The sequence below is a fragment of the Musca vetustissima genome, unplaced genomic scaffold, assembly GCF_032173495.1.
Source record: "Musca vetustissima isolate MV318-11 ecotype Yass unplaced genomic scaffold, APGP_CSIRO_Mvet_v1 utg234581, whole genome shotgun sequence".
Lineage (NCBI taxonomy): Eukaryota > Metazoa > Arthropoda > Insecta > Diptera > Muscidae > Musca > Musca vetustissima.
The window spans coordinates 29,065-44,716 of record NW_026882978.1 but is presented as its reverse complement, the minus strand read 5'-3'; the positions used below and the strand labels follow the sequence as shown (position 1 = coordinate 44,716).

Genomic DNA, 15,652 nt, shown 5'->3' with positions numbered 1-15,652 from the left:
TTTCCAAGGACTGTAATAGCCCTGGATTTTTAAATAAAATTTTTTTCTAGTCCAAATACCATAGCGACTTAAAATAATAGTCGCCAATTAAATCAAATAGCCATTTGCATTTATGTGCATTTGCATTATGCTGCACTTAGCAATATGTTATTTTTTAGCTTTCAACCAATTTTTCACATTTGTTATGGTAAATTAATTAAAATGGACACATTTGTTTTTTTAATATGGCAGTCATCCTTTGCTTTGCATCGAATTAAAACAGAATGAAATTTAAAAATGTCATGTTAGGTTATTGATGAAAATTGACACTAAAAATCACTTTCCTGACAAGTGGTTGATTTCAATTTTAATTAAATTTTCACTATTTTATTGAAGCAAAAAAGAAGATGAGAGAATAAAATAACATCAACAACATTTAAGATCTTTAAACAATGGTTTTAAATTGCAAAATGGAAAAAAATATTTATTTAAGTTTTTTCCTCAGGAGAAATTTGATTCGAAAATATCAAGGGCAAGGTAAATTCAACACATATGTTTTTAATACATACAAAAGAAATGGGAGAGATCCTCTTATGGCTGTAATATTCTAATACGCGTATAACCAGTAAGAAAAGTAGTAAAGTCGGACGGGGCCGACTATATGATACCCTTCACCACTTTGGCATATTCAACAAATGAATCCTAACAGACGTCGAATTTTTGAAGGACCATTAACATGAAAATGGATCCATAAACATGTAATTCTGCCATCTATACTAAATTTTTCATTTGGTCAAATATAGGGTTGCTTCTTATGTTATAGTAACTTCAGTACGTAGTGCAATATTTTGTGCCGATTGGACCCACAAGTGCACAATTTACATAAAATCGGAAGAAAATATAAATGGGGGCTATATCTAAATCTGGACCGATTTTCAGGAAACTTGACACACATCATTCCAGAGCTAATTCAGTAAGCTGTGCCAAATTTCATCCAAATCGAAAGGTATATGGGGACTGTGGTGCACCATTTACATTAATTCGGACGAAAATATATATGGGGGCTATATCTAAATCTGGACCGATTTTCAATAAACTTGACACACATCATTCCAGAGCTAATTCAGTAAGCTGTGCCAAATTTCATCCAAATCGAAAGGTATATGGGGACTGTGGTGCACCATTTACATTAATTCGGACGAAAATAAATATGGGATCTATATCTAAATCTGGACCGATTTTCAGGAAACTTAACACACATCATTCTAGACCTAATTCAGTACGCTGTGCCAAATTCCTTGCAAATCGGACGATATATAGGGACTTTGGTACACTATTTACGTTAAATCGGAAGTGAATATATATGGGGGCTATATCTAAATCTGAACCGATTTTCAGGAAACTTAGCACACATCATTCTAGACCTAATTCATTACGCTGTGCCAAATTTCGTGCAAATCGAAAGATATATACGGACTTTGGTGCACCATTTATATTAAATCGGACGAAAATATATATGGGAGCTATATCTAAATCTGGACCGATTTTCAGGAAACTTAACACACATCATTCTAGACCTAATTCAGTACGCTGTGCCAAATTTCGTGCAAATCGGATGACATATCGGGACTTTGGTACACCATTGACATTAAATCGGACGAACATATATATGGGAGCATACATCTAAATCTGAACAGATTTTCAGGAAACTTAGCACACATCATTCTAGACCTAATTCATTACGCTGTGCCAAATTTTGTGCAAATCGAAAGATATATACGGACTTTGGTACACCATTTATATAAAATCGGACGAAAATATATATGGGAGCTATATCTAAATATGGACCGATTTTCATGAAACTTAAAACACATCATTCTAGATTTGATTCAGTACGATGTGCCAAATTTCGTGCAAATCCAAACATAAATAGGTACTTTGGTGCATCATTTACAAAAAATCGGACGAAAATATATATGGGAGCTACATCTAAATCTGAACCGATTTTCAGGAAACTTAACACACATCATTCTAGACCTAAGTCAGTACGCTGTTCCAAATTTCGTGCAAATCGAAAGATATATAGGGACTTTGGTACAACATTTACATAAAATCGGACAAAAATATATATGGGAGCTTTATCTAAATCTGAAACGATTTTTTCCAATTTCAATAGGGTTCGTCCTTGGGCCAAATAAGAGACATATGCCAAATTTCATCCAATTCGGTTCATAAATGCGACCTGTACTTTGTTCACAATTTAACATGGACAGACAGACAGACGGACGGACATGCATAAATCGACTCAGAAAGTGATTCTAAGCATATTCTCAAAAGGAACCATGGGTCTATCTTGATTATTTTTGCCTGTTACAAACATATGCACAAAGACATAATACCCTGTACCACAGTGTGGTGAAGGGTATAAAAATCCACACTTGTGGTTGCGATGGTTCCTTAGAAAATACTTTAGAAGTCCACGCTTATGGTTATGATTGTCCTTTAGAAAATACTTTAGAAGCCCCGTTTATGGTTATGATTGTCCTTTAGAAAATATTTAGAAGTCCACGCTTATGGCTATCCTTGTCCTTTAGAAAATATTCTTTAATAATCCACACTATTGATTGTGATGGTCCCTTAGAAATTATTTTTTAAAAGTCCACACTTATGGCTCCGATAACCCTTCCGAGAATATTTTTTTTTAAATTCTCGCTTATGGCACTGAATGTCCACCAAAATCATTAAACTTTCACGATTCAGGTTCTGGTAATCCTTCAAGAATATTTATTTAACAATTCCCGCTTGAGACTCTGATTGTTCTTTAAAAACTATTCCTTAAAAATGCACGGTTTTTAAAAAAATATTCTTAAACAATTCACGCTTATGACTATGATGGTTCTTCAAAAAATATTCTTTAAAAATCCTCTCTTATGTCACTGAAAGTCCTTCAAAATATATTCATTCAAAATCATGCTTATGGCTCAAATAACGTATGGTTGTGATGGTCCCTCAAAAAGTATTCTTTAGAAATCCATTTGCCGATTTTTTTTTTCATTTTCCCTATCTCTCTACACCATTCTTTAATTATCTAATTAATTTCCCATGTACATTTCCGAACCTCTTCTATAAGTTTCAATTCTTGGAAATGTCATCGGTCTGTTTGTCTGCTATCCATTTTTAATTTTTCAATGTTGCTTCTTAAGCTGGTAACAAGAGTGTACATACATATGTGCGTTAATCTGATTATGTTGACCAATGGCGCTATAAGGCTTTTGCACAAAACGGGGCCAACCTTTTGGCTGACAAATAAGATTAGACTTGTCCTTCGATTATCTTTAGATTGCAGAAAATTGCATTCAATTAAATTAGACGACAATGCTTGGGCGTCGAAAGACAATTGGCATTTACAAGCCATACATATTTAGCTTTGAAGACAAGGTGGCATATGAGTGGCAATTCGTGGAATGTTAATCATACGACATGGCGGCACATATAATATGAAAAATTAGAAAATGTAGGAAAAGTATATACTTCCATATTTTGGGGGAAAATTAAATTTAAAAAATCCACGCCAGTCCATGAAAATCAGATTTGAAAAATCCATGCCTATTACCTTCACTTACTAACATAGAATCCAATATTCAAAAAAAAAAAAAAAAATACAGAACACCAAAAACCAATCTCTTCTTAATGCTTCGTCCAGTCCTCTCAATTATTATAAATTATTAAATTGAATATAATTATAGAAGGGTCACCTTTCAATTGCTTACAACGAAAATAAAAACAAATTATTGCACCTTTCGCTTCTATGTCCGTCGATTAAAAGGGTGCCATTTAATACAAAATAAACTCACGCCTTGGATAGGGATCTCCATGGACACCGGCGAAAAGGAAAAAAATCAAATCTCATTTCAAGCATTTTAATATTTTATGATGTCAATTTTCCAGAAAATGTCTTTCCCCTTTTTTATTTGACACCATTATCTTTTTTGTCTGGCTGGCTGGTTGGTTGGTGGCTTCGCTTTATAACCCTCTCCCGGAAAACAATCATTGTCATTACACAAAAAAACCAACAACAACAACAGCAAGACAATGGAAAACATATTCCTTGCCTTTCGTATTCCTTAACCGTTTTGTTCTACATTGGCTCATTGTTTTGTTTCTTTTCTCTTTTGTTTTTCTTTCACAGGTGCAAATTGTGAGGAGAATGTCGACGAGTGTATGTCAAATCCATGCCAGAATGGTGGACACTGTCGTGACCGTAATAATGGCTATACGTGTACATGTCAACCCGGCTATTTGGGAGATCACTGTGAAGTTGATGTGGCTGTTTGTGAAACGGGTAAGTACTACCAACTGCAATGAAGAAGAAGACTATGGTTATGATGACGATGAAGACGACCCAAAATAAACATGGCCAAGAGGTTCTTATGGGCCACAATAAAACAAAAACCATGTGGGTTGTAAAGGGGATCGACTACAGTGGTTAGGACTATTTCAGAATATTTTGGGAACTAGGAACAGAACTAAAAAATAAAAAGTACTGTTGATAGTCTTCGAAAAATTAATTTCAAAGATTCAAGTATTTAATAACCCTTTAAAAAATTATTTAAAAAATCTACGCCTTGTAATAGCCCTTGAATAAATTATTTAAAAAATCTACGCCTTGTAATAGCCCTTGAAAAAATTATTTAAAAAATCTACGCCTTGTAATAGCCCTTGAAAAAATTATTTAAAAAATCTACGCCTTGTAATAGCCCTTGAAAAAATTATTTAAAAAATCTACGCCTTGTAATAGCCCTTGAAAAAATTATTTAAAAAATCTACGCCTTGTAATAGCCCTTGAAAAAATTATTTAAAAAATCTACGCCTTGTAATAGCCCTTGAAAAAATTATTTAAAAAATCTACGCCTTGTAATAGCCCTTGAAAAAATTATTTAAAAAATCTACGCCTTGTAATAGCCCTTGAAAAAATTATTTAAAAAATCTACGCCTTGTAATAGCCCTTGAAAAAATTATTTAAAAATATACGCCTTGTAATAGCCCTTGAAAAAATTATTTAAAAAATCTACGCCTTGTAATAGCCCTTGAAAAAATTATTTAAAAAATCTACGCCTTGTAATAGCCCTTGAAAAAATTATTTAAAATATCTACGCCTTGTAATAGCCCTTGAAAAAATTATTTAAAAAATCTACGCCTTGTAATAGCCATTGAAAAAATTATTTAAAAAATCTACGCCTTGTAATAGCTCTTGAAAAATAAAGTTAAAAAATCTACGTCTTCTAATAGCCCTTGAAAAATTAAGTCCTTCAAAAATATTCGTACCAATGTTTACTATTCATTGAAATTATATTTCAATGTTTGATGCATACTTTTTGGCGTATGAATAATAATAATCAGCTGTTTTAGTCTGAAAATCTGATTTTCGAGGATATGTTCATACAGTTTAATAAAAAATATAATTTTCTTTCAAACCACTGTCCTCTTTCGTCATTTTCCGACCACCCACCAACCCCTCACATAAATATTTTCTCACCACAATCATAAGATACTTATATGCTCAACAAAAAACAATATTTTCTTATTATCTTTCAACACATGTCTTGACTTGATGACCCCCACAACAACAACCAAACCAACACCATGGCTGTCCTTCTTACAACAACACAACAGGCACCGGTGCTCGCTGTCAAAATGGTGGTGAATGCCTCGAAGGACCCGGACTCGAATTCTATTGCGAATGTCCGGCCGGTTGGCATGGCCGAATTTGTCAGGATGAAATCAACGAATGTGACTCATCGCCGTGCCAAAACGGTGGCATGTGTGTGGACAAATTGGCCAGTTATGTGTGTGCCTGTCCCATGGGCTATACGGGGACAAATTGCGAAGAAGAGATCTTAATTTGTGCCGATAATCCATGCCAGAATAATGCCTTGTGCCTAATGGAGGAGGGGGTGCCGACATGTTATTGTGTGCCCGATTATCACGGTGAGAAATGTGAATATCAATATGATGAATGCCAATTGGGTCCACGTTGCATGAACGGTGGCGTTTGTATTGATGGTGTCGATACGTTTTCGTGTTCGTGTCCACCACTGTTGACGGGTATGTTGTGTGAGTGTCTGATGATTGGTGAAGATTCGTTAGATTGTAACTATACGGCACCAGCGACCACGGCACCACCCACTCTCAAACCTAGGCCGACAGCGGAATTGACAACTGTGAAAAGCCCATCAGAGGATACCACATTATCGGGTCATGGAGGGGGAGGAGGAGCGGGAGGAGTAGAAGATGTTTCGGAGTCTGTATCAAAGTCTCATGAAGAAGGAGAAACAGAAGAGGAAGATGAGGATGATTTGAGGGGACATGATAAGACCAAGGGAGGTGAAGACGGAGAAGATTCACTGGAGAGGCCTAGTACCAGACCCAGTGGTACAGGCAGTGGCACTGATGAACAGGTATCTGCTACCACAGCAAGTACCCATCTTTTACATGAATCCACCTCGGCATCAGATGAAGACGATGATGAGGGTCATGTATCATCCGCCGGAACTACAGAAACTCCCAGCACACATGATAGACCAAGTTCCGAATTACCCGGCCATGAAGAAACTGAAGACGCGGATCACTCTGGAGAAGTAACAGCTACCACTGCCACCCATTATGATGAGACAAGTGGCAGTGATGAAATCTCTTCAACAGTTAAACCCATAACACCGGGACGGGGTGGAGATGAATATACCACAGTTCCACTCTCCGGAGAATCTGATGGGGAAGATGCCACCAGTCAAAGTGATGAAGATCAAACGAGTATTTATGTACATCCCACGAGACCCATTTACACTCACCATCAGTACACCACGGTGGAGACAAGTATAGGAATTGAATATTCGACATCCAAATACAGTTATGGTATGCCAACATATTATCCAACATTGGAGATTCCACATGTAACCTCCAAGCCAGAATCTGATAGTCATGTGAGACCACCTGGTACAGAAAAACCTGAAACGAAATCTTCGTCATCCGAAGAAGATGGAGGAGATCATGATTCCGATGATCGTTTGCCAACAACACCACGTTTTGTGATTCGACCCGAAATAGCCACCACAGCTGCGCCATTCTTTACCGAATACCCCGAAGTGGTAGTGACAACAAAATACATGGATCTTAGCCCTGCTGGAGGACATGCACCCACAACACAATCACCCATGCGTGGACCGTCCTACACAGTGACAACCATCAGCTCATCATTTGATTACGAAACAATTGAAGTGTCCACAATGAGTCCTGGCATATCGGTTACTGTACACATACCCGAAAATCGTACCTACCATCCGTACACCCCACTAACAACGCTGGCGCCCAGTACCTCGATTTATCATCCGGCCACAACATATGTTAGCAAAACAGATTATGAGACAACACCCCATTATCAAGGGCCACCAACGTCACATCCCTTGCCACATCATCCGGATGCACCCACAACAACAGGACATTCACTATATACCGAAGACCATCATTATCATCATGGTACCACAACCGTGTCACCATCGTCGTCCTCAGCAGGAGGACCAGGAGGAGCCGGTGGAGCAGCAGCAACAACATCTGCCACACAAACATCACAACATATGCCCGATGTGCCAATGACAACAACAGCCGCCACAATGACCACCGTATTAGGTGGACAGGGAGGAATGGCCACAACACAAGGTCCCCGCGTGGCAACGACCACAGAGTACAAGCCAATTATAACATATGTGCCACCAACAACGTACAGTGTACCCACCTATCGACCGGCCACATCTCCACCGGCAACATCGGCGCCAGCCACCACAAAGCCACCAACATTAACAACTTTACCTCCTCCGCCCCCACCACCAACATCACAATATCCGCAATCGTCGCATGTACCAAGTGAAACATCCCCCACTTCAGCTGCCCCAGCATATGGTACACAAATTCCTGTTGTTTCTTCGAAATACCCTCCGGTCACCGAAGCAAGCAGTGAAGAGGAGGAAAGCGCAAATACCGTTGGAACTGGTTTGGGAGTACCGACATCAGGTGGTAGTACAGATATTGAACCACACACCGATTGTATTAAAATGGGTTGCTATAATGGTGGAACGTGTGTCACCACATCGGAGGGATCAAGGGTAAGTTTAAAAAAATACTTATTAAAAAATATAAATTTTATATAAATAAAAAATAGATAAATTTGTAATTATGAAATAACTTCGGGAAATTAAATTTAATCGTCGTATAGTCGATTTAATTGCCATTTTTAAAATCTATGAAAAAATGATTCCATGAAATTTACTAAAGGGCAACTCATCTATTAGATGTAATTTTTCTCTAGAGATAAAAATCATAAATTTGAGTTTTGAGTCCTCTTCTTTCAGCGATATAAAATTTTAAAATCAGATCTTATTAAAAAATCAGGAAGCATTAAAAAAGCAAAAAAATAGTTAAAAATCAGGGCTTGTGGCAATGTTAGTACTTATCGAAGATTGTGAATCTACTAATTTTTACTACGACAAAATTGTTCCTTTATGTCATCGAAAAAAAAAATAGTAAAAAGTAGCAGACTCATTCAGTACGGGACAGATCAATAATTAAAACGAAATCTATAATAATACCAAAACACAGTCCATGCAGACGTAATATGCGACTAAGATTTTTAAAATGATGAAAAAATATTTTAGGGATATGTCAAAACATGAACCCATATTGAAACTGTTCAGCAAGGATGTTAATATACATCCTTTGTGAACCGGAAATTTCAAATCTGTGCCCAAAACCTTTTAACTTGATTCAAATATTAAGAATATGAGTTTCGCTAAGTCATATTATTTTACCCTCCAATTCAAACCATGGACCTATATACATTTTTATTCCAGGAGTTCCTGTATCCTCTGAATACCCAAATACCTAATTATGAAAAATTCCGTTAGGGCAAACTATGTCAAATCATCGATCTATTTTGACAATTTCCAGCCAGATTATTCTACTGTGACAGAAACTTGAACTGGATGTAAATTGTCAATATGGAAGCATAATTCCCTGTATGAAATTTAATTTAATTTAAGTCATTTGTCTATTGTCCATCGAATACTTTGAGGTGTTGTAATAAGATAATTTTTTCCAGGATATACAAAACTGGTATAGGGTATATATAAGCCCTGGGGTAATTGAGTTGGGTATATTCGTCTCATATTGATTATTGTAAATAATTCTCTGGCACTGTTGTAATAGCATTACTTCTACCCACAGTATAGTCTGGAACTTATTATTATACAATTCAGTTCTTAATGCCCTTACTTCCGTTCTTTCCCTAAGCCGTATATCCAACAAAAAATTCCAATATACATGTGTACGCGAATTACACCAATCCACGAATAAGGTTTCGGCCAGTCGTTCTTCAATACATATTTTTTTTAAAGCTATCTAACCACATGTACAGGTGTGACCTGAGTGTCAGAAAATTTAAGACTTATTGTTGAGAAGGCTCTCTATACTCAACGGTGCAGTTTGGTGCGGCTTATTGTAGGGGCGCATGTAGATAAGTTATTGAGTTTTGTTATTTTATTTTTATTGGCCCCCAATATTTGAAGTTCGCCCACCTCTGACCTGGCCATCACAAGCTCTTCTGTTAAATAATAATTTTTGTTACAGGTGCTATGTAAGATGAGAAGTAGAATGTTATGTTGTTAATATTCTGTAATATTCTATTTTTAGAATAATGTTTTGAAAAGCTCTTTATTACACGGATGCTTCTTCTTCCCTCTTTCTATATTGATCGTGTAAACTGTTATACTAGTTTACTTGATAGCGCTTTTAAACAAGCCTTCGTCTAAGACTGGCTTGGGCCAGAGGTAGCGTCGTGGCTTCCCGTTCGGGAGGTTGCAGGTTCAACCCCGCTGTGGTTCATTTCTAATATTATCGTTTTTTTTTCTTTTTTTTTGCCCTTTTTATTTTGTTTATGCATTTTTGTTTTCGCCAGTCAATTGCTTGAGCAAAAATGTTTTGTTTTATGGGTTTACTATGGACAATTTTTCAATTTTATTTTGGATTGGTATGGTAAACAGGTTGGGTGGGCAAGCGTGCGTTTTTCACCTATGCACGTGTAAGTCAATGGATGGATGAACAGATTTTTTTTGTACTTCTTTAGGCTATAGACATTCTTCTTACTATAATTTTCTCTGTTTTTTCTTTAATGTGTCATCTTCTCTGCATTATTGAGCACGTATAAATAAATTTAAAACTTGTAGCTGGCGATCTATAATGATGAACCATGGCAAAAACCCACCCCATCTGGCGAGCAATAAGGCCGGAGATACATGCGTGCCAGGCCAGGTAGTTCATCAGAAGCTCACATGATATTTTCAACAGATTTTCACCCATGCTCGTTACAGTTTTTGGCGCCCAACGTGGGGCCCGAGTGATTAACAAATTTGTCTACATTTCTGAAATTATAAGTCTTGATATCATCGTATCGTAGTGATTTCACTCTGGGTTCATTCTCAATTTTGGTTTTTGACTTTAATTTGGTTTCTCTACTATTTCCTTCTTTTATCAGGATAGCAGAATTTCCTCGGAATTTTTATGTTTTAAATTGCAGTAGTGCTGAAACATTTAACCGGTTATGATGTTATTCTTCTAAAACTCTATTGTGTGAAAGCTTTCTGTGAGGTTGTTGGTTGGATGAAAACTATTTTTGGAAAGTACTCTAGAATTTGTCTTCGACTTTAACAACTGATTAGATGCTTTTATTATTTTACCGATAAGGAATCTCATAATATTATTGATGATGTTTTGAGCCGTTGTTGGTGTAAGTCTATAGTCCCTACTCTATTGTTCTTTTACAAACTTATTTCCTTTTTCTCTCTGTTCTACATCGTTGACTTTTTGATTATATTGTAATATCCTAATTTTTGACCCAATTTCCTAATAGAATCAAACTCGTTTAATAAAATTATTTTTGGTTTCTGGTTATTATTGGTTTTGATTTTTGTCTTTGTTAATTTTTTTTTATTTTTCGGCTGTATTATTGAATTTATTCACGATGCCTCTTGATCGAAGTTCGGAAGAGACACCTACTCCTGGTTCATTGAGCATAGATAACATATTAATATGCAAGATTTGCAGCTCTCCAATTCAAAATCCTTCTGTCCTCTCGGAAACCATTTGTAGACACTCATTTCATAAAATATGTATAACCAGCTATATAAAAACCCATTCTGATTGTCCTGTTTGTGGAGCAAGGATAATAAAGGACGGTAAACAATCGAATCCTTCAGTCTCAGGTAGAGTTAATACCAGGTCGTCTTCAAAGGCAAGAAATTTTGATGCCAGCAGAGCTGATGAAACTTCTAATCAGGATATTTCTCAGAATCCTTCTGCGACTACAAGTGCGCCTCAGCCTTTGACTTTAGATAATGTTAGAGAGATAGTGACGTCATTAATGGGAAATCAGCAAGCTCAGATTGTTCAGTCAATAGCTAATCAAATATCATCTTTAGTTGAAAAAAAACGTTGAAGCTAGTTTAGCCCGTTTAAATTTAAACAGCGGTACTCAAATGGTTAATGCTTCTTCGCCGGTCAATAATAATCCTACAATACCAAACGTAGGCGAAGTTGAGCAAAGGACCTTGGAACAATTGTTAGGTCTACCTTCTTCTAGCAACAATAATGGTAATGGTTTTGGTCCAACGAATAATGACGGTTTATCATTTAATAGATCTCGCAGTAGCAATCCCAACATGAATCCTGATTTGGCTGCTCGTCCTGACAAGGTTAGTCAGATAATTTCCAATTGGAGATTGAAGTTTAGTGGCAATTCTTCTAGTCTACCAGTCGATAGTTTTATTTATCGTGTAGAAGCTTTGACGAGACAGACATTAAATGGGGATTTCGATGTTCTTTGCCGTAGTGCTAGTGCACTTTTCGACGGAAAAGCCAGTGATTGGTTCTGGAGGTTCCATCGAACAGTGCGTGTTGTACAGTGGGAGGTCCTTTGTACCGCCTTAAGACAACAATATAGGGATTCCAGAACCGACATTGATTTTCGTGAGCTTATACGTGATAGGAAGCAAAAACAAAATGAGACATTCGATGCTTTTTATGACTCGGTCATTGACTTGGTAGATCGTCTAGATAAACCATTAGATGACAGGACTCTCGTGGAGATTCTACGCAGGAATCTTCTGCCAGAGATCCAACATGAGATATTGAATATGTCAATAGACTCTGTTGGTAAATTGAGGGAGATATGCAGACGCCGAGAATTTTTCTTACAGGATGTTAGTAGAAGACATGGCAATAGGAATAGCAACTTTGCCAGACGTGCTGCGGAAGTAGATTTTAGCGATGCAAAAGAACCTGAACTGCTTGATCCTGAAGATGTTTCAGAAGTATCCACTGTTTGTTGGAACTGCAGAGCTTCTGGTCATAGGTATCATGAGTGCTTAGGAGAACGGACGGTCTTTTGCTATGGCTGCGGTACTCCTCAAGTTTATAAGCCAAATTGTCAAACATGTAACAGCAGGCCAAAAAACTCCCAAAACAGTGCGCTGAAAAGTGCACCGAAACAGAAACCCCAAACCTCTCAACAGTACTCACAAACCATATAAAAATAGCTCAAAATACCACAATTTCCTCAAAAGGACATATCGATCCTTCTAAAGACGATTACAAACAAGAACATATAGAACCTGACAAACTTGTCCAACATAATATCCGATCCGATAACAATTCTTATTCCCATACTAATACTGGACCTCGTCCTATTATTCCATTCCATATCAGGATGGAGAATTATAAGACAGTAAGGGAACGAATTTTTAACGAGGAACCAAATTATAGTCGATCAAGTAACAGGATGAAGAAATTTTGGAAAAATGTAAAGGCTGTGAAGAAGAATTTTTCAGTATCAGTTATGGAAAGACCAGGGAGACGTTCGCCCTTATGCCGAAGTACAACTTTTAGGTAAAGTTATGACAGGTCTCTTAGATACAGGTGCGTCTGTAACCTGTCTTGGATCACAGGCTGCTATAGGTTTTCTAAGTTTCAATATACCTTACAAAAAGTTGAATACCATTGTTAGAACAGCGGATGGCAAACCTCAGAATATTGTGGGAGTTTGTTCGACCAATATAATTTTTAAAGCGATAGCCAAGTACTTTCCGTATATATTGTCCCAAACTTGTCTCAGAATTTAATTTTAGGCATTGACTTTTGGAGGATGTTCCATTTGTTGCCACCCTCTTTGTTGAGCGGTGTATCTGCTCTAGCATTCTCGATAGAGAATAACATTGTTTTGGGCCAGAAGAATTTATCCTAAGATCAAAAATATATGCTTCAGTGTGCCATTGATATTTTTCCTTCATTTGCGAAAGAGGGCCTGGGGAAAACCAGTCTTATTTGTCATACCATAAATTCACCTCCCATTAAACAGCGTCCTTTCCCAGTCTCTCCGGCAATCGAGAAGCTTATCTACGAGGAGCTTGATAGGATGTTGGCCATGGATGTTATTGAAGAGTCCACAAGGTCTTCACTAATCGTTCTGCACAGAAAACCTGGCAAGAATTGATTGTGCCTAGACAGTAGAAAGCTAAATGCAGTTACAGAGGGGGATGCGTACCCTTTGACTCATATAGAAGGAATTTTAAGTAGACTGCCCAAGGCAGAATATATTTCAAGTCTAGATTTAAAAGATGCATTTTGGCAGATACCCCTGGATGAATCACTGTTCCTGGGAGACCTCAATACCATTTCAAAGTCATGCCATTTGGGCTTTGCAATGCCCCGCAAACCATGTGCAGGCTGATGGATAGAGTGGTTCCAGCGTCTCTCAGGAACGAGGTGTTGGTTTACTTGGATGATCTCCTGGTGGTATCTCCCACTTTTGAAAGGCACATCGAGGTCCTTAGAGAAGTTGCCAAATGTCTTCGAATTGCAGGATTAACAATAAATGTGGAGAAGAGTAAGTTTTGCATGTCGGAAGTTCGATACTTGGGTCATGTAGTGGGTGATGGAACTATTCGTACTGACCCAGAAAAGAGTTCAGCCATTACAGAATTTCCCATACCAAGGTCTGTTAAACAGGTCAGACGATTTTTAGGGATGTCCGGTTGGTACCGGAAGTTCATTAGGAATTATGCTGTCATTTCAAGCCCTTTAACCGATTTACTGAAAACAACCCGCAAGTTTATATGGTCCGATGAGGCACAGAAATCCTTTGTAGAATTAAAATCCATACTTAGTTCAGCACCTGTCTTGAATAGTCCTGATTTCACGCAGCCGTTCTTCATAGATTGCGATGCGAGCAAAACAGGAATAGGAGGTGTTTTGGTGCAAAAGAATACGGAGGGTGACGAGTTTCCGATAGCATTTATGTCTATGAAACTCAACCAAGCCCAACGTAACTATAGCGTAACCGAACAAGAATGTTTAGCAGCAATGCTTTGCATTAAGAAGTTTCGAGCTTATGTCGAGGGGCATGAGTTCACGGTGATCACTGATCACGCTTCCCTAAAGTGGCTCATGTCCCAATCCGACTTAAGTACACGGCTGGCTAGATGGACTTTCAAACTACAAGGATATCGGTTTAAGATAGAACACAGAAAAGGGTCGCAGAACATAGTTCCTGATGCGCTTTCCCGTGTCAACACGGAGGACTTGTCCGCCTTAGGTTGGATATCGGAGGTTGAGAATGAACATGGTGTTTTTGTATATCTGAATTCTCAACATTTTTCTTCAGACGAATATAAGGAATTGCTAAGAAAGGTTTAAAGCAACATCGATTCTACCCCAGACCTGAAGATTGTGGATGGATACCTATATAGGAGAACAGACCATGCCGTTGGTGATCCTAAAGCTGATAATCTGGCATGGAAGCTGTGGATTCCCAAGAGTATGGTACCTGAGCTTTTACATAAGCATCATGATAATCCTTTATCAGCACATTGTGGGATCAACAAATGTTTAGAGCGACTTAGACGGTATTATTTTTGGCCTTCTTTAGTTTCAGATGTTAAGGAGTATATTGGGTCTTGTGATGTGTGTAAAAGCACCAAACACCCTAATACTATAATGAGACCTCCTATGGGGGATACAGGTACCTCTAATAGATTTTTCCAGAAGTTGTACGTTGATTTTTTGGGTCCTTATGCCAGATCTAGGTCAGGACATATAGGAATCTTTATAGTCCTTGATCATTTTTCTAAATTTTCTTTTCTACGTCCTGTTAAAAAGTTTACAGCTGATGCCATCATAAAATACATGGAGGAAGATTGGTTTCACACCTATAGTGTACCGGAGAGTGTAGTTTCCGATAATGGAACTCAGTTTCGGGGTAAAAAGTTCAATGAGGTTTTAAGATTTTATAATATCCAACACGTATATACTGCTGTTTATTCCCCTCAGGCCAACGCCTCTGAGAGGGTAAACCGGTCGGTTATTGCAGCGATAAAAGCATACATCAGACCCGATCAAAAGGACTGGGATGAGAAATTAACTCACATTCTATGTGCATTACGTTCGACAATACATTCAAGTATAGGGGCATCTCCTTATTTCATGACATTTGGACAACACATGGTTACAAATGGATCGACATACCAGCTGTTACGGAAGCTAAATATGTTAGATGATAGATCTATGACCCTAAACC

The 15,652-nt window shown here is 37.6% G+C and overlaps 1 protein-coding gene across 1 annotated transcript; it reads left to right on the top strand.

Annotated features, from left to right (window-relative positions):
• Positions 1–4,164: 4,164 nt before the first annotated feature.
• On the top strand, positions 4,165–10,307 carry LOC133329684 (protein eyes shut-like; the record flags this gene model as incomplete). Its single annotated transcript, XM_061538161.1, has 3 exons — positions 4,165–4,321; positions 5,653–8,135; positions 10,251–10,307. Coding segments are annotated over 3 exons (2,697 nt in total), but the record flags the coding sequence as incomplete, so codon positions are not given.
• Between the last annotated feature and the right edge of the window lie 5,345 nt (positions 10,308–15,652).